This window comes from Bidens hawaiensis, unplaced genomic scaffold, assembly GCF_021521415.1.
Source record: "Bidens hawaiensis isolate Kalapana, Puna unplaced genomic scaffold, B.hawaiensis_p1.1 tig00021234_1, whole genome shotgun sequence".
Lineage (NCBI taxonomy): Eukaryota > Viridiplantae > Streptophyta > Magnoliopsida > Asterales > Asteraceae > Bidens > Bidens hawaiensis.
The window spans coordinates 144,786-170,675 of record NW_027493290.1 but is presented as its reverse complement, the minus strand read 5'-3'; the positions used below and the strand labels follow the sequence as shown (position 1 = coordinate 170,675).

Here is a 25,890-nt window from a genome sequence, read left to right as displayed (position 1 = left end):
CAAATCCTTCATATAACATTCTAGACACTATAACCACTATCCATGCATATCAATTACACCATACATACATGGTTAGGGTTTTATTTGATCTCAAACTCAAAGACACAACAATTAACATGTAATAATATCAATACTAGTTATCAAATCATCATCAATACATCATCAAATCAAACAAAACATATGAACACAACTTATATACAAAAATCGGCCCTAGGGTTTTTAATTAACCCATTAAAAATCGAAATTAAGAATAAAGGATGCAAAGGATAGTCGTTTATACCTTCCTAGCACCTTAATCTTCAATCAAAAGCTTGAAAGATTGCTTGTATGTGTGTGTATGAGGGCCGATCGCAAGGGGGGGGGGGGGTCTAGAGGCTGCCGTCGGGTTTGGGAGGGAGAGAAAGAGTGTTAGGGTTTTAGGTTTATGTTATTATTTATAATAACATGTTACACTTTAGTCCCTCAACTTCCAAATGTTACTTTTCTAGCTTAAATAACTAGTTCTAGCACATTGAGTTAACGTTTATACAATGTTATCACATAACACATAAGTCTAACACATAATTATCACATAATTATTGTTTTGACGTTTTTCGTTTATTCACCAATCGTTTGCGTCAACTCGTTTGCGTTTCGGTGCAATTCCCGAAAGACTACACATGTAGTAAGTGTTAAGCGTCATTTAAACCCTAGTTTAAATGTAATGAGGTGTGCGTTATAGATTCAGTGATCTTTAAGTTTGAATTGACGGAGTTGAGTAAACGGAGTTAACCTGAAATTGACGATTGTCACATCATTCCCATGTTAAAGAATTTTCGTCCCGAAAATTTGAGTCAAGTTGTGATGAGTGTCTGAAAAAGTAAGAAAAATTTTCAGTTTGTCATAGTATTATTAGGGCTTCGTCCTTTTTCTGCCTCGAGATTATAAAGGGCTCGGTCCCTTTTCTGCCTTGAGTATTAATAGGGCTCAGTCCCTTTTCTGCCTTGGATATTATTAGGGTCCAGTCCCTTTTTCTACCTTTCTATCTCTTACCTTCATTCATAATATACATACATATCATTCATATCTCATACATAACATTATAACTTGACAGTACGTGCAATATTCGAAGATCGTTCACGTACCGACAAGCAATCATTCTTATCCTTCACTTAATCACATAAAGCATACATTTATCACTTAGGATAGATGTATTAACAGTCACATCGAGTATGCACACAGCCCCGAAAACATAACAAGGAATGGGGCTAGAAACTCACTTGAATGCGGTTACGTTCACCGTTAATTGTTATTCCTTTCTTCAGTTGGGTGCGGCTAACTGTATAATAATTACATGCATCAATTAACTATCACTACTTATATCGTCTTTCTAATCTTAGTTATTACCCTCAACGAACGGGGATCCGGGCGCAGCGCCCCTGGCAGCGGGGTCTAGGGGCGGCAGCCCCTAGCAGGGTCCAAGGGGCAAAGCCCCTGGCTGGGGTCGAGCTGATTCTGTCATTCTTTCAAAGTTTAGGGGTCATTCTGTCATTATTTCAAAGTTCTGATTCGTTATAGAGTCCTTAACGAATGGGAGTTCATAACGAGTTAACTATTATAACGAATCTGCCTTAGTAATGAATCAGGCTTTATAACGAACTGGACCTTATTCGTTTGGTCTGGTTAACGAATTGAACTGCTTAGCGAATTGAACCTTTATAGCGAACCAGTCCTCATAACAAATCGGTCCATCTACTTCGTTATCTTCTTCTAACGAACTGGCTATAACGAAATGGGGGTTGATTCGTTATCTTTTCCTTAACGAATTAGGACACGAACTATGGCTAGTTCGTTATCTTTCCTCAGCGAATCTACTCAACGAATCACCCTTAATTCGTTAAATTCCCATAGCGAACTAGGGTTAGGTCAGAGTGTCAGGGAACATTCCCTGACATATTATTATCCTTGTATGCTTTTCCGGCGTCGTCATTGCCGGAAAGCCGCCGGAAAAACGCGAACTCGCCGGGAAAACGAGTTTTAACTCATTTTTCACCGTTTTTCGCCTCGTTCGATCCGGATCTGAGCTAGGGTGACCCCTAAGCTCATCTTAGGTTCGGTTTATACCCGATAATACCCGGATCTCGTAACTTAACGGTTTAACAGTGTCGGTTCGTCATTTCGTGACTAAATCTAACGGTTTAAGTTAATAAAACATTATACTAGTATTACCTTGGGTCGGTGTTCGGATTCTTTCTTGGTTTCCTTCTTGGTTTCGGTTTAGATAGGTAGAGAACTAGAGAGAGATCTTTAGTGTGTGTTTTGGGTGGTGTATGGAATATGTGAGAATGAGGAATTAAGTGGTGATTAAGTGTTTATATATTTATGGATCATGGGCTTAAGCCCATGGTCTTTCCTTCTTTCTTTCCTAACCCAAGTCCATAACCCATATTCATTTAACCCAACACTAGCCCAACTCATAATAACTCGTATTTTCATTTATTATCGAAACTAGAAAACGGGATGTTACAACACCGCTCCACACCAACTTCATTACTTTTACAATAGTGTGTTTTATTATTTGGATACAATTATGTGTTTTAAAAAAGTCAACTTCATTACGGCTACAGTAGTGTGTTTTATGTGTGTATATTTTGAATGTAGTGTGTTATGTTCATGTGTTTTTAACAAAATTGGCTAAACCTATTTGAATATTGTGTATTATGGTTCAACAGATGAGAAAATCTTAAACATTGTTGAAGTAAATAGAGAATGATTACATAAATTTAGGAGTTTCCAAAGATACCCAATTGACATTCAGCATGTTTCCATAACTACTATGACGGAAATACCTTTTAACACACCCTTATAGGTCTTTCAAATAAAACACTCCCCCAATTATCTTACATTTCCATCTTAACCATTGATTGACAAGATCCAACCATCCATATTTCTTCCTACACTTTTTAGACACTCTCATCTTTTTAGGATAACCCCTTCCTATATATATATATATATATATATATATATATATATATATATATATATATAAAAGGGTTCAAATAAAAAGAAGAAGTTTCCTAGTAATGATAAGAACCAATAGAATTTTGACATTTAGCATTAAAACCCATGGTGAAAGGATAATTCTAGGAAACTATGTCGGTTATAATGCAATTTTAAATCTCAACCATTGATTGATATGATCCAATGGCTATGATTTATTCATAGTCTTCCTAGGAAACTACTTGTTTTTAGGATAACCCTCCCCTATATATACACACACACACACACACACACACACACACACACATATATATAAAGCCTTTAAACACTTGGGGTTTGGAAATAGAAGGCCTTGGGTTAAAGTCTCATAGGCAACAATGATTAAAAATAAGTTCATCATTCGAAAAAAAAGTTATATATATTTTGAATATTTTTATATATTAATATATATCTCTTAAATCTTTTAAATATTAGTAAATATTTCTTAAATCTCTTTTTTTTCGAACGACCAACTAAGTAAAGCCGAGTACTCCGTACGCGGCCCCCATTAGCTAAAGGTAGCCCGAGCCGGCCACGAGTCCGGACGGACGGAGCCCCTAGCGGTCCACCTATTGAGGGATTCCCAGGATAAAACCCGTTCTCCACGCCCGCCAAACGGCACGACAACGAAGGGCCGGTAAAACCGGGTGAGAGCAAGACTCGAACCCTGGCAAGCTAGGGTCGTCCTTCATATCTCCCATATAAATTGATGATAGTGAGGTTTAATCCCCCTATCTCTCACTAGTAAAGTGAGTTTTCTACCATTGAGCCACAACCAATTTATATTTTCTCTTAACTATTAATATTGGATGATGATTAGTATACTTATAATAAAACAACAAATGTTGCATATAAAGATCTTTTTCTCAAATTTGTAAATTTTAAGTCATACGTTTATTATTGTTGTAATATTTAGTTGATTATAATTTTAATGTTTTTTTTTTAAATAATTTCTTATTTTCTCCTAAAAGAGTATTGATAGGAAAATTATTTACTAAATTAGTGTTGGTTTAAAACTATTTACCAAAAGAGTGTTTATGTAAGGGCAACTAATTGGGGAGAAATCCGGCGAATAGAGGCGCAAACACCCCCTGAGCGAATTGTGTGGCGATAGGGGGGGGGGGAGATATTTGTCGTCAGCGTTGTGTGTGTATATATTATTATTATTATTATATATGTGTGTGTGATATATATATATATGGGGCTACAACACCATTACATCTCAAAAACAAAAACCTACCATTTGCTAACTGGGCACCACATGGTGCAAATCGCCTCATTTTGTAGCTCATCCAGCCTCTACTACACAGCCTTATATTATATTATAGATAACAAATAATATGTATGAGAAATGCATTATATATGACGAAAATTAAGCATTTAACGTGTTAAAAAACATGCCAAAAAATGCAACTTACCATCACCATCTTCCACATGTATCAACACACATAAAACACACACAAACGCTTATTACTCGTATCCTCCGGTTGTACCCGTCATCTTCTACATCAATTCAGGGGAGTGTGTAAAGTTTTCAACACCATTGCATGCTCTCCCCTAGGGGCGGATCTATTTGAGAGGGAGGGGTAGCACCCGCTACACCTCAACTTTTTCGGCGAAGTGAAAATTTTTAATTATTTTTTACGTTTTATGTATTATGTTACCCCTAAAATTATATTATGTTACCCTTAAAAAGGTATTAAAACCTTTCAACGATACCTTTCAAAGTTAACAAAAACCTGCAACTAACTTGGAATCTATGGAGGATGATATCTTGGAAGAGAGAGAAAGATGAGTGAAGAAGATGGAATAGGAACGTGGATTTTATAAAAAGTAAAAATAAATTATAAGCAAATTTATTATTAACCCTTTTAGTTCAACAAAGTTGCAAATAATACTATTTAGTTTGATTTGAATTTTAAATCACCTTATAGTTAAACATTTCACATTACTTGTTAATCAAATATTCTAGTTAAATTGAATGGATAAAATTAATATGTTTAAATGATACGTTTTGTTGTTAGATTAGTTAATAGATTTAGATTATTTATTTATTTATTATATTTGGTTTACAATTGTCTTTTATTTTCTTATATAATTAAATATTGTGTTTAGTAATATATTTGTTGAGTAAACACTAAAACTACTCATTAACAATATGCGTTTGATATGATCAAAATATATCAATAAAATTATTGTATTAATAAGTTTGAATAATTTTACAACATCAATAAGCAAACAAGTTTGAGTTATTTTGGGGCTACCCATTATAAACCAACTTGTTTTGATCCACCATTACAAACGGGTTAATCGGACGTCGGTACGCTTGTTTCAAGAAGTCGGGCCTGGGACACGCCATACGTCTAACCAGACACCTGTACAAGCGAAACCCTATATTAGGCTCCGCTATACGCAAAACACATAAATAGGCACCGGTAAACGCGAAACCGGTAAAAAAACAAATCTTAAAGTACGGTTAAATTTGTTTACGCTACCCCTGAAATTATCGTATAGATCCGCCACTGCTCTCCCCACTCCCCTTTTCTCAAAACCCCCAATTCAATTTTGGTAATTTAGGTTTCATTCAAAAAATCTTGAGCTAATATGAAATCGGGTTAAAAAGACTGAAAGAAAGCCATATGGGATTAGATGGCATCCATCTTACCGAAATATCGAAACCACCACCACTACCGAAAGACAAGCCACCAATGTTCACCAAATGAGGTCATAGTGTGTAAAGAGATAATCGACGATGGTGCTGGGAGTGGTGGTGGTGTATGCGACGGTGGAGTGGTGGTGGCAGGGGTGGAGGTTGAAAGATGTTTGTGGGTGGATGTTAGAGGTTGAAAATAAAGTTTGTGGTGTGTGTGTCCCACAAGTCTTTTACCAAATGATTTTTTATTTTTATTCAAAATGAGGCGCACCTGATTATTACTAATGATTTGTGCACGTATCTTTTAAACCGAATGTAGTTTGGTAATTTCAGTTGCACTTAGTTGTAAAGTTTAACGGCTTTAGATGCTAAGGACCATACATGTTACGAAAAATGCAACTGTCGGGCCCATTTGTGAATATTTTTCCAACCATTGGGATAATCGTGTAATTATTAAACCACGAGGATCAAGCGTACAAAAACTGTAAGCTATAAGGGCCAACCATACGGTTAAGCCTTTGTGTATTGATACCCATCATTATGCATTCTATTTTAGGATTAATAAAATTTCCTAGTTATCACACAAACCGTAGCCATCCTAGAACGTGAGAGGGACAAAATCTTAACGGACAATCCGAAGTCACTCTAGTGAGACTTATGGGAAGGTAAACGAGTTTGTAGGTTAGATTTGATTAACATTGAGATTGGTGGTTTTTGACACCATAAATTCTAAAATTATTTTGTTATCCCAACATTACTCGATGTTAGAGTGGGTAATCGACAATTATTACTACCATAATCACCTTCTAATCTTGTGATAATAATAATAATAATAATAATATATAATAATAATAACAATAAGTTTCCGTTAAAAAACTAAACAAGAGGGAAATTGAAAAAATATGATGTATATAAGATAACAAGTAATATATTATTAGGTGGTGACAAATCACAAATCAAAACTCAACCCAGCCCAGCCCAGCCCAGCCCAGCCCAGCCCAGCCCAACCTAACCTAACCGTCACCAATCACCGTCACCGTCAATAAACCACCATAATATTACGTCATCAACCACCGTCACCGTCACACCACCATCACCGTCACCGTCACAGTGACCACCGTCATCTTACACCGTCACCGTCACAGTGACCACCGTCACCGTCACCGTCACCGTCACACCACCGTCATCTTACACAACCATGGATGCGAAGAAGAAACACGCTAAAGGTGGGTCCCGTTTACTTTTTATAAAATTCCGTGCTCATAAAGTGGCGGCTAAGGCTTAGCCGCCTTAGCCGGCTTCAATAACGTGTCAGTTGTTTATTGATCAAAAACCAATGATTAAAAAGATATAGGCTAAAATAGACATAGTAAAATCTTAATCAAACATTGTATATTTTGATAATATTCTCCGAAATCAATCACATCAATTTTTCTGTTTTTTTTTTCTAAAGTTGCAACGTAGTATGTATCTTTCTTTTATACCAAACTCTGTATAAATGGAATTTAATAAATACATATATTAATAAATAATAAAGTAGGTAGATAAAACAATTTAACTGAATGTCGCATTCATATATTATCTCTAGAAAAAAAAACACTGACGAATAATAGTCGAGTATCACCTGGTTATACTTTCTAGGCTGATAATATTAATTCTGATATTACTTACAAGTTACACGCCCTGCTTGCAGTGCGCGCATATAATGTATATATGTGTGAACCCTCGGGTGGGCAAAAGTAAAATTGCACTAATTTTGACGTTATTTTACTAATCTCGTGAAAATAACGTTAAAAGTGGCGGAAGGTTAATCAGGCATCATGTGGTGGCGTTGATAGCCGAAAGACAAGGGCACATGCACCGATCAGCCGGTGTCCCGATGATTGAGTGCTATGTGCCTTATGTCCAAGGCTTGATGCAAAACTACTATCGAGCCGGGGGTCTCACCGGAAGCAGCCTCTCTATCCCTATGGGATAGAGGTAAGGCTGTCTACATCTTACCCTCCTCAGACCCTACCATAGCATTGCTATTGGTGGGATATACTGAGTACGATGATGATGATGATATTACTTACAAGTTACAAGGTTCAGATACATCGGGATAAAATTTTGTCGTAGGCTTTTAGTTATATAAGAACAAATATATCTTCAGAAACATATATTTTTAGTTTAACCATATAATATATTATTTAGACCAATAGTATTTGACTATAACTGATCTTACTGTTTGTTATAGCTATTATATTATGACTTGTGAGTGTATGCCATATTATATTGAAGCTTTTGATTGACGATTTATTTTATCTAACTTAATCTTATAAAACATTCTTGGTAAGTTTAAAAATGAGCATTTCTAAAGAGAAACTTGTATTTCTATCAAGAATAATACTAATATACTTAAATTTTCATTTGTTTTGAGATAAGCTTGCGTTTTGGAAAGCTTTAGCGGTAACGAGACATGAATGTATAAAATTAAGTTAACTAAGTTTGATTGAATCTAAACGAAACTTATAGTGTAACTGCGTTAATGATGATGATCGTAATGTGAACATTGCTATTTGTTAAAAGTTACTCCATAGTTTTATTAATATTAGTATCTTTACATTGAGTTAGCTTTAAATATATTAGAAGAAAAAGACGATGCATTGCTGATTGTAATAAACAACAAGGTACAACGATACATCTAAGTTGTTCAAGTAATGATGTTTATAAACTAGTTATAACGAAAGGTAATAAAAAAAGCATATGTAAAAACTAAAAGCAGACAAAATGAATCCCAAGATTCTATGGAAAGATCAAAACCAGGGGATCTTTTCACGTTTCAGCAACTGCCCACTGTTTTCACATTACCTTGAATCTATAAGCATCAATCAAAAACTTATGGTACCAAATGTAAATAGAGTCAAAGTCTAGGGTTAGCACATACAAATTACTAATTTGCTTCAAAGGCACTGGTTTTCCCATAGTCAGTACACTAACTTTAGGTTGGTTATATGAAAAGATAATAAAATCTAGGGGCCACAGTACAATTAAATAAATAAACAAAAATCACATGTAAAGGGTTAATTTACCAAAATACCCCCAACCCCCACCCCTTTATATACTTACTCCACAATATACTTTTCATTCATTATCTAAACAACAATTTATCAAGAACAAGAATTTCAAATGGAAAGCTTACAATCATGGGTCTCAGAGCACAAGCTCACTAGCATTGGTTAGTTAATTCATCTACTTTTTAATCTTTAGGTTAGGTTTATGGCACCGCTAATGAGCAGAACCAAGGGGGGTCAAGAGGGTCCGATGAACCTGGTCATCGTAACTTGTTTTTATATATGAGATTTTTAATCATTAGGTTAGGTTTCTAATAAAATATTGATTCGACTCTCTCAAATGTGACTATTAAAAATAAGTTAACCACGGACTAAAAAATTATGGTTCTGTCACTGGTCAATATACTTAATTTACCATACTAAATAATTGTTTGAGTAGGAGCAATATGGGCAACTGCAATTGGAACATCAATGGCGTACACAAGCACTAAGAGAGCTCCATTTAAGCCTAGCCTTAGGCTCATTCATGCTAGGTTAATTTCTTGTCACATTTGTTAATGCATATTAAATTATTTGTTAAAGCTATTAATTAGTGAAATAAATATAGTTAGTTGTTTTGATATTTTTATTTTTGGCCTTTAGGATGCATGCACAAGCTTTGACGTTGGCTGTGTTATCTGGTGCGGCATTGTACCACCATTACGAGAAGAGTGAGGCTGATCACGCCCGTCAGAAGTAGAGACTCGGTCCAAGGATATGCAATGGATGGCCTTTAATCCGACGAAGATGAATCGATGATGCTACTAGTTAAGTCTACTATGGTTTTTAGAATAATGCACTTGAATCCCTCTCTGTTGCTTTGTAAATATTATTTCACAATATGATATAAGAAAGTTATATAATATGATTATCATCTCTTTTTATTTGCTGATATTTTCTGTTGCTAAACAATTAGGATGGATACATAGATTAGATTAATTAGTATCACAATATAATACTTAAATCAATTAAAAGTATTAAAACCCCGTAAAACCGTAAAAGCATCAATTTCTTTTTAAAAAATATAAAAATTTCAATAGTGAATTCACAAAGTTATGATGTGTGACACCCGGTAAATTCCCAATCCCTTAAACTAAGTAATCAACCTAATAATTAGGTGATTGTAAATATTAAGCGCGTGCATTTGTTATGTGCGCCCTGCGCGAGCGCGCCATGTTAGTCAGCGCGTGCATTTGTTATGTGCGCCCTGCGCGAGCGCGCCATGTTAGTCAGCGCGTGCATTTGTTATGTGCGCCCTGCGCGAGCGCACCATGTTAAGAACCAGCGTGAGCATATGTTATATGCGCCATGCGTGAATGTTTTGGCTTAACGTTATGTTGTCTATGGATTGACCATCCCGCATGATGCTAAGGCGGGTGCATCCTACATCGTTTATGCGCGTGCGGAAGGGAACTAACCTCCCCGCATGGCGGGAACATTGAGAGCTAGTTTGTCTGAAGCTCCAAGATGGAATTGACTTCAACATGACTGATCACTATGTTGAAATACCAAGACCACCTGGAGAATCTACAAATGAAACTCAATATCCCCAACTGCGAGAAGGTTACGCACCTACCCGCAGCAAAGAAATGTCCTACACGCAGAAAGCTTTGCGCACAAAGTGATGCGCACAGAACACTTAGTCTATTCTCCAGACATAAGGAGATTACTCCCGCCCAAAAGGAAACAGTAGCGTGTTTCAGAGATTTTCCACTTTTTACTGTACACTGATAAAAGTACCTGAAAAAGCACACTGTAACATGAAAAGTCAACTGTCAGCCACCCTATTCTCACCAACCCCAGACCTGCATGTCCTGTCCAAATCAAATCAAGATCTTTTGTCCACTCCTCCACTTTTAAGTAAACAATAAACAATAATAATTTCCATACTTTATCATCATTACCCCTAGATATGAAAAGATTTCAATCCCCTAAAGCAAGGGATTGTGTTCCCTTGAGTTTGCCTATAAATATGTAACCTAAGTTATCACTCAAAACACACTCCAAAGAACTGCAAACTTGCACTAATCATCTCCCAAGCATCCGTTATTTTCGATTCCGTTCCAGTTACTAGGTAAGCCGAGGTTATAAACTTGAGATCTACTTTCCAAACCTCATATTCTCCTATTTCTTGATCTTAATATATATACTTCTTGTTATTTAATCGTATTCTAGACCTTCGATTCCGAGGCCAACACCAAGAAAACCCGAATCTCGATTAATCCCTTAACAAGAACCACAGGTGAGTCTCACAGCCCCTATTTTCACTGTTTTCACTATTTTTAAACTGTTTTCGGGGCAAGGGACACGTACTTAAATAATGTTTTATCATGGTATACTTACAAGCTATGCAAGCGATTATGTGTTTAAGTTATGTTTCATGATGAGTAATGCAAACGGTTATCTAAGGTTTTCGATGTATGTGCGCTAGAACTCGAGTAAGTGATCACTTTACCATTGGAACTCTAAGGGTAGGGACTGCTGGTTTGATCCACCCACTCGTAGGGGTCGCACCTCTTTGCATGGACGAGTGCCTAGTATGGTCATGGGGCAGTACTATGGGTTTGAACCCGCTCGTAGGGGTCGCGCCTCTTTGCATGGACGAGCGCCTTGTTTTCCGGCACAACGTCCGCGCGTAACCCGCGGGACGGTATTATTATTTTAGCTCGTAGTGGCAGCGCCACTTTGCATGGACGAGCACATGTTCCTGAAACGTTCGCGCGTAACCCGCGGGACGGTATTACTTATTTTAGCTCGTAGTGGCAGCGCCACTTTGCATAGACGAGCACAGTTTCCAGAAATGTTCGCGCGTAACCCGCGGAACGATTTTATCAGAATATGTTGATATAACTGTTACCAAGCATGTGTTTTAATGATGCTATCAGAATTATGTTTCAGAATGATTTGTATCAAGATTATGATGCAATACGATTTATCAAGTTACTAAGACTTGTGAACTCACTCAGTTTATACTGATTCAAATGTTTTTACGTGTCTTTCAGGAGATAACTAGGTAGCGCATGGAGTCACACTTAGAGCACCTCACGCTGAACATCTAAACTAGCTTTTTGGAAGATTTTAGTTCTATCCCTTCGATGCGCGTGGTTGTTCCCGCCGCGCATGGGGATATGGCGTGGAAATCTTCAATAATTTTTATACTTGGATGTTTTTATAATTTTTAATCAATGTAATGTATTTGTATTAAACTTTTCATGCGCAATGAAAATCTTACTTTGAATGTTTGCAATGGCCCGTGCTTAAGTATCAATTCCCACTCGCGCGCGCCCGGCTGTTTCCGCCGCTCAGGGCCGGGTGTGACAGATTGGTATCAGAGCACTGGTTATAGCGAACTAGGAAAAGAAGTTTTAACCTAGACTATAACCGTTGGGGAATCGCATGAAATATTTTTCAAAGAATATTTTCAAAAGAAACTATACACACACTTAGGAACACGGGTCACACTGTCTAGTAAATAATGATAACATTATGTGCTCAGAGTACATGCGCTAAGTCTGATATTTTCACTCTTTTAAAGCGAGAATGCCTCCAACTAAAGCCAAGGGAATTACCATGACACCCGAGGAACTCGCGGAAATAATCGCGCAGGCGATTGCGACGCATGAGGCCAGCAAGGCCGAATCAAGTCAGGGTCGTCAGAATGAGACCCCAGAACCCGAATCAGGAGCCTTGGACAAAGGATGCTCCTATAAGACATTCATGGCCTGTAAGCCTTGGCCATTCAAGGGAACCGAAGGGGCCATTGGGCTCTACAACTGGATTGACAAGATGGAGACAGTTCTCTCCATTAGCGGATGTAGTGAGAACCAGAAGGTCCTTTACGCGACCTGCATGTTCCAAGAGGCAGCTTCGTCTTGGTGGAAGCTTCAAACGAAAACATTGGGGCGAGAAGTTGCTCTCCACAAGACCTGGGAGGAACTGAAGGAGATGATGATGAGGAAGTTCTGCTCTCGCGCAGAAATCCAGAGTCTACAACAGGAATTCTGGAACCACACCATGGTAGGAACGGATATCGACGCCTACAACAACCGGTTCAACGAACTTTGCCAGTTGGTGCCAGACATGGCAAACACGGAGGAAAAGAAGATCGAGAGGTATATTTTTGGGTTACCTCCTGTTGTTAGGGTTCCGCTCAACGCCGCAGCACCTCCAACCTTTGATGAGGCGGTAGCGCGGGCCATCACCCTTACAAGGGATACGATCCGTGCGGGTATGTTGACTACGCGCGGAATCGAGCAGCGAACCTCTGATCCCAAGAGGAAATGGAACTCTCACCACCGAGGGTCCGACACCAAGCAGCCACCGTTCAAGAAGCAGGAAAGCGCAAGGGTTTACGCGATTCAGGCCGCGGAGCCACCACGAAAAGGATACAGCGGGCCTCGCCCATGGTGCAACAAATGCAAGTATCACCACGAGGGTGAATGCGCAAGAATCGAATGTGCCAAATGTGGCAGACCAGGGCACAAGACGATGAATTGCCGTATCAGAGAAGCTGGAGCAAGCGACAACTGCTACGCATGCGGGAAGCCAGGGCATTTTAGTCGGGATTGCCCGCAAAAGGGGAACCAAGCTCGCGGGAGAGCTTTTGTGATCGGCGCAGGCGAAGCTAAAGAAGAGCCGAATGTGGTAACCGGTACGTTTTTGCTTAACGGACATTTTGCATCTGTCTTATTTGATACTGGCGCTGACCTAAGTTTTATATCCGCCGAGTTTAAAGACTCCCTAGGCCTAGCAACCAGTAGGCTAGACACGCCTTATACTATAGAACTAGCCAATGGTAGGCAGTTATGCGCGAACGAAAGAACTGAACAATGTGTTATAGTCATGGGAGGTCACGGGTTCAATATTAACTTGTTGCCAATAGACTTGGGAAGTTTTGACATTGTGGTAGGTATGGATTGGTTAGTTGAGAACCGCGCGGAAGTTATTTGCCATGAGAAGCAGGTTCGGATCCCACTGTCGAACGGAGAAACCTTGGTAATTCAAGGGGAAAGAAGGGGAGTTGCGACGAAACTAATTTCGTGCCTAAAGGCGCGAAAGTGCCTAAGGAAAGGGTGCTACGCCTTCCTGGCGCATGTCGTAGAGAAGAAAGGAGATGAGCGAAGAATTGAAGACTTACCAGTAGTGCGCGAATTTCCAGAAGTTTTTCCTGAAGATTTGCCCGGATTACCGCCGCCGCGACAAGTCGAGTTTCGTATTGATTTAGTCCCAGGAGCTGCGCCAGTAGCTCGAGCGCCTTATCGACTAGCTCCATCTGAGATGCAAGAGCTATCCAATCAGTTACAGGAACTATTGGATAAGGGTTTCATACGCCCAAGCTTTTCACCTTGGGGAGCTCCAGTACTGTTTGTTAAGAAGAAGGATGGTTCGTTCAGAATGTGTATTGACTACAGGGAGCTGAACAAGCTGACAGTCAAGAATCGGTACCCCTTACCGAGGATTGACGACTTATTTGACCAGTTGCAGGGATCCAGTTATTATTCGAAGATAGATCTACGGTCAGGATACCACCAACTTAGGGTCCATGAGGAAGATGTGCCGAAAACAGCCTTCCGAACTAGATACGGCCATTATGAGTTCTTAGTGATGCCTTTCGGGCTAACTAATGCGCCGGCTGTATTCATGGATCTGATGAACCGCGTGTGCAAACCATACTTGGACAAGTTTGTGATTGTGTTTATAGATGATATTCTGATTTACTCACGGACCAAGGCCGAGCATGAGCAACACCTGAGATTGATTTTGGAATTGTTGAAGAAAGAAAAGTTGTATGCGAAGTTTTCCAAGTGCGAGTTTTGGCTTAGAGAAGTTCACTTTCTCGGTCACGTTGTAAACGAGAAAGGAATTCACGTTGATCCTTCCAAAGTCAAGGCCATCGAAAACTGGGAAGCGCCAAAAACCCCAACTGAGGTGAGGCAATTCCTAGGACTAGCTGGCTACTATCGACGCTTCATTGAGAACTTCTCCAAAATAGCTCTACCTCTGACCGCGCTAACTCAGAAAGACAAGAAGTTTGTTTGGGGCGAAAATCAGGAAACAGCATTTCAAATGTTGAAACAGAAGTTATGTAGTGCGCCAATTTTGTCTTTGCCCGAGGGGATGGATGACATTGTTATTTACTGCGACGCTTCACATCAGGGACTTGGATGTGTCCTTATGCAACGAGACAAAGTCATAGCGTATGCCTCACGCCAACTCAAGACCAATGAAAAGAACTACACAACGCATGATTTAGAACTTGGAGCGGTTGTCTTCGCGCTAAAGATTTGGCGCCATTACCTCTATGGTACAAAGTGTATAATCTTTACGGATCACAAGAGCCTTCAACATATATTTGATCAAAAGGATTTAAACATGAGGCAACGAAGATGGGTGGAGTTGTTGAACGATTATGATTGTGAAATTAAGTACCACCCTGGAAAGGCGAATGTGGTAGCAGACGCGCTAAGTAGGAAGGAGCGAATAAAAACGCTACGAGTCAAGGCTCTAAGGTTGACCATTCACGCAGATCTCTCTACCCGCATCCGAGACGCTCAGCAAGAAGCCTTGAAACCAGAGTTTGTTAAAAACGAATGCCTTGGGGGTATGGTTAAGAATTTGGAACTTAAAGAAAACGGCAATCTATATTTCGCTAACCGCATATGGGTCCCTCTCAAGGGAGGATTGCGCGAGCAGGTATTGAACGAAGCTCACAAGACGCGGTATTCCGTACATCCTGGCGCAGACAAGATGTACCAAGATGTTAAAACGCTGTATTGGTGGCCCAATCTTAAAGGCGCCATCGCAACGTATGTCAGTAAGTGCCTGACGTGTTCGAAGGTAAAGGCTGAATACCAGAAACCATCAGGGTTGCTTCAACAGCCAGAAATTCCCATGTGGAAGTGGGAACAAATCTCTATGGACTTCATCACCAAACTGCCAAGGACACCTGGGGGTTATGACACAATATGGGTTATTGTGGATCGGCTAACTAAGTCAGCGCACTTCCTGCCTATCAAGGAAACCGATAAGATGGAAAAGTTAGCCCGACTGTATATTCGAGAAGTAGTTTCAAAACATGGAGTCCCAGTGTCCATCATTTCTGATAGAGATAGTCGGTTCACATCAAGGTTTTGGAGATCGTTACAAGGGGCTTTAGGTACTCGTCTTGACATGAGTACGGCATATCATCCTCAAACGGATGGGCAAAGCGAGCGAACAATCCAGACATTGGAAGATATGCTACGCGCGTGCGCAATCGATTTCGAAGGTAGCTGGGATACTCATCTCCCATTGGTTGAATTTTCTTACAACAACAGCTATCACACAAGCATCAAGGCTGCGCCGTTCGAAGCTTTGTATGGGCGCAAGTGTAGATCCCCACTGTGCTGGGCTGAAGTAGGTGACAAGCAAATGACTGGTCCAGAATTGATCCAAGAAACAACAGACAAGATTTTTCAGATAAGGGATCGCCTTAAGACAGCGCGCGACAGACAGAAGAGCTACGCAGATGTGCGAAGGAAACCATTGGAATTTCAAGTAGGGGATAAAGTACTTTTGAAAGTCTCTCCATGGAAAGGAGTCCCCTGTTTCGGCAAGCGAGGAAAGTTGAATCCGCGCTTCATTGGACCATTCGAGATCCTGGAAAGGATCGGTCCGGTTGCTTATAAACTCCGTTTACCCGCCGAACTCAGTGGAGTTCATGATACGTTTCATGTGTCCAACCTCAAAAAGTGCTTATCTGACGAAACGTTGATTTTGCCGATGGAAGAGATTCACATCGACAAACAGCTGCACTTCATAGAAGAACCTATAGCAGTAACCGATTGGAAAGAACAAAAGTTACGCAGGAGCAAAATCAAGTTAGTAAAGGTTCAATGGAACTCGAGGCGTGGGCCTGAATTCACTTGGGAAAGAGAAGACCAAATACGCAAGAAATACCCACACCTCTTTCAGAACATGGCTTCTGCCAGCAACGTCTCCTAAATTTCGGGACGAAATTCGTTTAACGAGGGGAGAATGTGACACCCGGTAAATTCCCAATCCCTTAAACTAAGTAATCAACCTAATAATTAGGTGATTGTAAATATTAAGCGCGTGCATTTGTTATGTGCGCCCTGCGCGAGCGCGCCATGTTAGTCAGCGCGTGCATTTGTTATGTGCGCCCTGCGCGAGCGCGCCATGTTAGTCAGCGCGTGCATTTGTTATGTGCGCCCTGCGCGAGCGCACCATGTTAAGAACCAGCGTGAGCATATGTTATATGCGCCATGCGTGAATGTTTTGGCTTAACGTTATGTTGTCTATGGATTGACCATCCCGCATGATGCTAAGGCGGGTGCATCCTACATCGTTTATGCGCGTGCGGAAGGGAACTAACCTCCCCGCATGGCGGGAACATTGAGAGCTAGTTTGTCTGAAGCTCCAAGATGGAATTGACTTCAACATGACTGATCACTATGTTGAAATACCAAGACCACCTGGAGAATCTACAAATGAAACTCAATATCCCCAACTGCGAGAAGGTTACGCACCTACCCGCAGCAAAGAAATGTCCTACACGCAGAAAGCTTTGCGCACAAAGTGATGCGCACAGAACACTTAGTCTATTCTCCAGACATAAGGAGATTACTCCCGCCCAAAAGGAAACAGTAGCGTGTTTCAGAGATTTTCCACTTTTTACTGTACACTGATAAAAGTACCTGAAAAAGCACACTGTAACATGAAAAGTCAACTGTCAGCCACCCTATTCTCACCAACCCCAGACCTGCATGTCCTGTCCAAATCAAATCAAGATCTTTTGTCCACTCCTCCACTTTTAAGTAAACAATAAACAATAATAATTTCCATACTTTATCATCATTACCCCTAGATATGAAAAGATTTCAATCCCCTAAAGCAAGGGATTGTGTTCCCTTGAGTTTGCCTATAAATATGTAACCTAAGTTATCACTCAAAACACACTCCAAAGAACTGCAAACTTGCACTAATCATCTCCCAAGCATCCGTTATTTTCGATTCCGTTCCAGTTACTAGGTAAGCCGAGGTTATAAACTTGAGATCTACTTTCCAAACCTCATATTCTCCTATTTCTTGATCTTAATATATATACTTCTTGTTATTTAATCGTATTCTAGACCTTCGATTCCGAGGCCAACACCAAGAAAACCCGAATCTCGATTAATCCCTTAACAAGAACCACAGGTGAGTCTCACAGCCCCTATTTTCACTGTTTTCACTATTTTTAAACTGTTTTCGGGGCAAGGGACACGTACTTAAATAATGTTTTATCATGGTATACTTACAAGCTATGCAAGCGATTATGTGTTTAAGTTATGTTTCATGATGAGTAATGCAAACGGTTATCTAAGGTTTTCGATGTATGTGCGCTAGAACTCGAGTAAGTGATCACTTTACCATTGGAACTCTAAGGGTAGGGACTGCTGGTTTGATCCACCCACTCGTAGGGGTCGCACCTCTTTGCATGGACGAGTGCCTAGTATGGTCATGGGGCAGTACTATGGGTTTGAACCCTCTCGTAGGGGTCGCGCCTCTTTGCATGGACGAGCGCCTTGTTTTCCGGCACAACGTCCGCGCGTAACCCGCGGGACGGTATTATTATTTTAGCTCGTAGTGGCAGCGCCACTTTGCATGGACGAGCACATGTTCCTGAAACGTTCGCGCGTAACCCGCGGGACGGTATTACTTATTTTAGCTCGTAGTGGCAGCGCCACTTTGCATAGACGAGCACAGTTTCCAGAAATGTTCGCGCGTAACCCGCGGAACGATTTTATCAGAATATGTTGATATAACTGTTACCAAGCATGTGTTTTAATGATGCTATCAGAATTATGTTTCAGAATGATTTGTATCAAGATTATGATGCAATACGATTTATCAAGTTACTAAGACTTGTGAACTCACTCAGTTTATACTGATTCAAATGTTTTTACGTGTCTTTCAGGAGATAACTAGGTAGCGCATGGAGTCACACTTAGAGCACCTCACGCTGAACATCTAAACTAGCTTTTTGGAAGATTTTAGTTCTATCCCTTCGATGCGCGTGGTTGTTCCCGCCGCGCATGGGGATATGGCGTGGAAATCTTCAATAATTTTTATACTTGGATGTTTTTATAATTTTTAATCAATGTAATGTATTTGTATTAAACTTTTCATGCGCAATGAAAATCTTACTTTGAATGTTTGCAATGGCCCGTGCTTAAGTATCAATTCCCACTCGCGCGCGCCCGGCTGTTTCCGCCGCTCAGGGCCGGGTGTGACATGATGCACCGTTATATGAGATAGAAACATTGTGTCGTAGGTTGACGTTGAAGTTAGGCGCATCGTAAAAGAAAATACAGGTGAATCGTTGTACGGCAAGAGTTCAACATATTTTGGTAAATATAACGCTATTAAAAAAATTGTAAGTGTATTGTGCTCGAATTAAAACGAAAAAAATATTGGCCTTTATGTATAATAAAAAATAAAGTATGTATATAAAAATTATTACTTATGTTATAAAAATTGAGGGATTTAAATAAAAGTGAAAGAATGATAAAGCCTTTTCATTTTACCTCTAAATCTTACATGTTGTTCAATTAGTACAGGAAGCAACCCCTTTATCTTAGGTATTATTTACTAGATCATTAGTTTTGAAGCGTGTATTGCACACGCGATTTGTTAAATAATAAAAAATAAATTTTTGTATTTGAAATAAATGAAAAAATTTAAGGTAAAAAAGAAATGAAATATATTATATAAACAATTAGATGTCCGGAATCTCAAATTTATAAATTTGATTAATTCTTTTTATATACAACATTTTTTGTTTTATCATAAGTATTTAATCGTCATCCAATATAAACAAATTTAGGCCATGTCTGTTGTTATCATGAATAATGCAGCTTATAATGTTCATGAGAAAAAATTGGACATCGTAAGTATTTAAAATGCAATATAAACATTTTTTGTTTTATCATAAGTATTTAAAATGGTTTTGACCCATTACCCGTTGTTAGCTAATATGAATGAGATGAAATATTAGAATGAAAAATTGACTATTTTATAACCCAATTACCAAAATGATTTTAATCCATGACCCATGAATAGTATGGATTAAAGAATGGAGATTAGAAATTAGGATTTTAATATAGTTATGGCATACCATCATTATTATTTTTATTTATTAGTAAAGTAAAATTTGTTGTGGGCTAAAACACATTGTCGCTTTGGCCTTTAACTCCAACAAACACCTCGCTGCGGGCATTAAAAAGGGGCATCAAACATTGGGGCGCCACCCCCTTAACGAATGTTCTATATAAGAGGGGTGGGGCCTATGAAACCCAACTACTCACGAATTTTTTTTTGTTTAATTTTTGGTTAAATCATAACGTAATAGTTAAAAGGTAAAATAGTTATAAACCCGTTACTTACGTGACAATAACATGACATTATTTCTTTACATTCTTAAAACTTTTACCTTTTTGGTATATGCTTAAAACTTAAATAGAAAAGGGTACACATTTAAGGGGGTGTTTGGGCTTCCTTATTTGCACCTCCTTATAAGGAGTGTGTTATAAGTTACTCCATCTAACTTATGAAATTTTTTTTTTAAGTTTAATAAGTCATACTAGGGTATAGACCCGCGTGTCACGCGGGTGGAATAACATGTCTTAACAAAAAATCATATGTTACAAAAGTATTATAAAATTACATTGTCTTAAGATTCAAACTTGAAAATTACAATAACTTAATTTAAACAATACCATCAAAAGACAAACAAAAACACTAACCATGTTCTTTGATACAAAATTAAATTCTAATATCATCATTCATATAATAAAGTTTTAATAGAGACGAAAGCAATAAAAACAAACACAAAAACAAAAAACCATAACTAGTGGATTTTAATCATAACCAAAACAACATCGCTCGTATAAAAATGAATAATTAAACTCCAGCCAAAAGGTAATTGATTGTTGATCACGTAATCCTTCCATCCAATTAACGTAAAGCGACCCTTCTCGTTTTCGCCTCCGTTTTTAACCTTGAAGATTGTTTCAATCCCAACTAAATTCCTGAACTTAATTAAGCGTTCTTTTTTTAGATTTGCAAGTCTCCGACTTCAGCAGGTAAGCGCTAACAAAAAAAAGACGGTTATATATTTATTTTCAAATTTAAATAACAAAACCATAACGAAAGAATAAAAGAGTATTATATTTATTACCATACGGCATTCAATCTTCTTATGGAACTCTAAATAACAATTAGATTTTTCAGGCTTATTTTTATCACTATGATTGAGAACGTGATTGTGAGAAAAAGCAACTACTGATTGACAATATGGAGACTCCACGGTATGTTCACCATGTGGATTGAAGTTTGATAATTTATGACAAATAACTGGTGGAAGATGTGGAAACAATAAAGGTATACCGTTCTTGTCATACACTCTTAAATCAATAGTAGACTTGTTCATATAATTCAACCATAGAACGTCACCATCTCTGAAACACAAATCTTTAACCAACTGTTTTCAACCGTCACCAAACAAATAGTGTTTTTTATAAAATTTATAACTGATATCCCATGAATGGTTATGATCAAAAATAAAGTTAATTACTCCAATTTGAAGCGAGTCTTGAAACTGGGATTCAATATTCTTCTTTGAAACAACCTGTTAGGAAAACACGAAAATATTAATGAATGTTAAATCCCTTCTAATATAAATTTATAAAAGTCAGTATTAAATGAAAACGAAGAATCCGAATTTTACCAATTTTTCACTCATTCTATTATGGTCGTATAAAACAAATGTCTGTCGATGCCCAGTAGAAATGGCCTTCTTGGAAGGAGTTTTAAGTAACCATCTACTTTCATCTTGAAATAAAATAAAAACAATCCGTTGATAAGGACGAATCTTCAAAGAAAACATTAGATCAGTGAATCCATCACCAAAAGAAATAGATTTATCATTTTTTTAACTCCACTGTCAATGATCCTTTGTAATGATGAATTTCAATGGTTTTCGACAACTCTTTAAACATCATAGAATTTTGCTGGACAAATTCTTTTGGAATTTCCTAATAAAAAAATTAAAACTTACAAAAATTAGATATTGCATGCTTATTGAATAACGTTATTATAGAGTTCAAAAATAACCTGAATCGGAAATTTCGGATCTTCGATAAGCATGACAAAAGAGGTTGTCATTATCAACAGAGTCTTTCTACATGAAACACCATAATTTAAATATAAGATATTAGTTATTGACGCATTAATCTTAAAAATATAATAACTATAAAAATCGGCAGAACTTAATTATACATTACAAATAGCAAAGTAGAAATCAAGGGATGGAGGCATGCATGAACGACGGCAGGAAGAAGGAATATGTTAAACCTACAATATGTTTAGTGATTTATGATTAATGGGTATAGAAAAAAATATTATTCTAGAAGAATCATTTTAAATTAGGAAATTAAATTAGGAAATGTTAAACCTAACTTAAGTAATAGGCGGTAATTGAAGAAAATATAAATTACCTTAGATAAACATTCAAACTTAAAATTTAAACATATGGTCACATTAAGCTAATAGTTGTTGCTGGTTTGTTACAAACTATTATCAAATTACCTTAGATAAACATTCAAATTAAAATTTACAATAACTAAAATTAAACAGTACCAACAAAAGACATTAACAAAACAACTAAACAGGTTCTTTATATTTAAACATCAGCAACAACTTCAAAACTTATGCCAACACAAACTTCAAATCCCTAACCACCTGAAAATATACAAAAAGAATACAAAAATTCATTAAAACTAATTTTAACATAACAACATGTTTAATAATTAATAACATCTAAGGATCTAAGGATTGTTACTAAGTCTAAAAAATTGTTGTCAATATCATTCTTTTATTAAATCTATGAATAATATGTAATGTATTAATATATTACCTTTTACTTCCTAAACGGACCACAAAGTTTCGGAATAACAATAATAATAACTTTGATAGTGTAAAAAGGTCTTTAACATCTACTACTTGTATTAAATATAACAACAATACGTAAAGAGTTATATTTTACCTTAATCTTCGTCATCAGACTCCAAATTGTCAGGAAAATCATCATAATCACTCTCATAATTAGAACATTCTTCTAACCATTTGACCTTCGAACTAACCTCAGCTTCCAGCTCAAGATGCGCAAGTTCTTTTCTTGCATTTGCTAACTTTAACGCGTCAAGCTCCCTCAACATCACCAAATCATCACACGACAATAGTTTTTCGGCTTAAAATTCTTATACTCTCCATTCTCAAACCAGATAACAACCTTGTTTTGATAAGGGTAAAAGAACCACTCGGTTACATGTTCATAAGGTAAAACCTCTTAATAAAGATCATGAAAGAAATCATGTAAAACATTTATCAAATTAGTTTCTTCTTGACATGGCAAATTCTTCCTAAGACCGATCTGATGTATCTGATGTTTAAACTGATTATCGAACAACATGACTGATTCAATATTATCTTTTTCTAACGTTGCTAAATTGCTAAAGACAAATTGATACTTACGGAATACTTGACAAAACCTCCAGTTCATAATCGTTGTCATTATTGAAGTTTAGGTATGTTGAGAAAGTTAATATTTTTAAAGAAGAAGAAGATGTAGAGGATTAAAATGGAAAATAACAAAATTGATATTAGAAATGACGGTTGTAGTGTTCCAAGACAAGTATTAATGATGAAATCTATCTAGTTATCATAATGTATAGTTAGCCTATAGTTATTAATATTTAATTAAATAGTATGATAAATATCTATAATATTTTAAATTAAAAAGTAAATATTAAAAAGCTAACTTATAAAACGAATTTTAAGAAAACAGGTTTATATCCAGAAAATTTGTTTATAATATTAAAAATAACAAATTGTTTATAACTAAATAAACTAATGAAATATAGGATACCAAAAAGATATTAAACAAAACAAGTTAAGTACAAATTTTGTAAAGTATAAAACAAAATAAATTACATTTTAACCCTTAAATTTATTATGAGATTCAAAATTAAATTACAAATGAAAGTTAAACAATTAACATTCTATGTTTGCAAAAATCTCCTTGTAAACAACATTTGTTGTTTTATTTATAAGCTTTGATTTTTTGTTGAGTATCACTAACTTAATACCATCTCTAGTCTTCACTCGTGACAAAGCAACATATAGCTGACCGTGAGAAAATACTGGATCTTTAAGATACAATCCAACTCTTGACAATGATTGACCTTGACTTTTGTTGATTGTCATGGCAAAATATACGGATATAGGAAACTGTTTTCTTCTTAATTTGAACGGAAGTTCCTTATCAGTTGGTGTAAGACTTACTCGACTAATTAGAGTGCGGTATCCGATATTTGTACCAGAGACAACTTTTGCTTCGATTACACGCCTACCGAGACTAACAACTTGAAGGCGCGTTCCATTGCTAGACCCTTTTTATGATTAATATTCCTTAATAGCATGATGGGAACACCAACTTTAAGACACAACCTATGATTAGGCATTCCTGACATGAAACCATTTAACAAATCAGGGGAATACAGCTGTGGATCAACAGCGTCGGAAACGTCTTCAGATTCAGCCAAACTGTCGTAACTTAAATACTGGACTTCGTCATCAGGAAAAAGGGCTAACATACGGTCGTTAATTTCTTGAACCACCTCATTCAAAGGTGCAAGCAGTGCGCGGTCCTGAAAGTAAGTAAGTTCGTTGAATCTATCTAATATATCAGGATATACAAACCTTATTAAATCACCAATCGGATCAACTGAGTTCAATATCAACATATCATCTGGTATATCAATAACCGATTCTCCGTTATTTGGACCACCGAGTGTTCCTTGAACTATGTAACAACCAGTCCGCAAACTCTTTGATGTTTTCAACGTCTGAAGATCGACATCCAACTGTAAGCCTCATGTTCTTAGTTAGTTTAAGAACCTTACACTTAGACCAGATAAGAAGAATTGATGCAAGCATTGACACATTCACTTCTGGTACCGTTAGTTACAACGAGCAAAATTTGACGAAAATCACCACCAAAAACAACCACCTTACCTCCAAAAAGTGATTCGGAAGTATTTGCAGAATCACCATTCATAACATCCTTTAAAGTTATGTCTAAAGCTTCAAAAGCATGCTTATGAATCATTGGTGCCTCATCCCAAATTATCAAGCTTGTCTGTCCCAATAACTCATAGACGTTGGTATTTCCTTTAACCTAATTATAAGAAAAAAGAAAAAAAATACATAACGTAACCTTTTTAAAGTGAATTTATATTCGAATAACATATAAAACGATATATAATAAAAGAAACTAATAATATTAAAAGTATCAAACAGTATTTTGTAATATTACCGGACAGATGGAATCTTCGGTTAAATTGATGGGTATCAAAAATCTCGAATGTGCTGTTCTTCCACCCTCCAAGAGCAAACAAGCAATCCCGCTTAAAGCAACATTCAACACAACGTCTCCCTTTGCCCTTATAGATGTAGATAATGTCTTCCATAAATAAATTTTTCTAGTACCACCGTAACATACACAAAAAACACGCCACCTTTTTTATGAACCAAAGCGTTCATTATTTCATTATAAACCCCTCCCTGTTCATCAGTTAACGAATCATATAGATGATTAAATTCGTTATTCATGGTCTCTGTATCATATGAAAGCACTTCCACCATCAACGGATTAGTTGCTCTTGAAATTGTTTCTATATCTGGAAAAGGCATTTGTTGATGTCTTCTCAGACTTAAGTTGTTGCAAATTAAAAAATTTTCAATTTCAATGAGTGCTAAGTTTTTTAGCTGCTCTTCACTAAGAATCAAACCTGAAATCAAATTAATAATGGAATAAAATTAATATAATATAAAAATTAATTGATGTTAGTTTATTGGAATAATTGAAAACATTAAAATAAACATAAATCTTACCAGGGCTGTTTTGATCTTTTTGTTGTTTGTATAGAATACCGTCAACTAAAAGTTGCCAAGTATTTTCCCAAACTAAATGAGGTCTAGATAAACTATAAGTAATCAACATTGTAGCAAATAAATTCCTTAAAT

At 37.3% G+C, this 25,890-nt stretch overlaps 1 protein-coding gene, 1 long non-coding RNA gene and 1 pseudogene across 2 annotated transcripts; 1 reads left to right on the top strand and 2 right to left on the bottom strand.

The window, feature by feature from the left end:
* Positions 1 to 8,489: 8,489 nt before the first annotated feature.
* On the top strand, positions 8,490 to 9,634 carry LOC143563069 (uncharacterized). Its single transcript, XR_013140595.1, has 3 exons — positions 8,490 to 8,888; positions 9,164 to 9,257; positions 9,367 to 9,634. It is a non-coding gene; the product is annotated as an uncharacterized LOC143563069 (long non-coding RNA).
* Positions 9,635 to 23,831: 14,197 nt separating this feature from the next.
* Positions 23,832 to 25,032, bottom strand: LOC143563068 (uncharacterized; annotated as a pseudogene).
* Positions 24,770 to 25,867, bottom strand: LOC143563077 (uncharacterized). The gene is made up of 4 exons (XM_077050704.1): positions 25,759 to 25,867; positions 25,367 to 25,655; positions 25,181 to 25,307; positions 24,770 to 25,042 (listed from the first exon to the last, which is right to left on the bottom strand). Exons 1-4 carry the CDS (start codon positions 25,865 to 25,867, stop codon positions 24,770 to 24,772), a joined length of 798 nt encoding a protein of 265 aa, XP_076906819.1.
* Positions 25,868 to 25,890: the final 23 nt, after the last annotated feature.

Bases quoted from the DNA above. Each gene is read 5' to 3' on its own strand.
- LOC143563077 (XM_077050704.1), bottom strand. From the start codon at position 25,867: ATGTTGATTACTTATAGTTTATCTAGACCTCATTTAGTTTGGGAAAAT. The intron at 25,656-25,758 runs GTAAGATTTATG...ATTTGATTTCAG, and splicing joins AAAAGATCAAAACAGCCCTG to GTTTGATTCTTAGTGAAGAG. The intron at 25,043-25,180 runs GTAATATTACAA...TCTTATAATTAG, and splicing joins CCGAAGATTCCATCTGTCCG to GTTAAAGGAAATACCAACGT.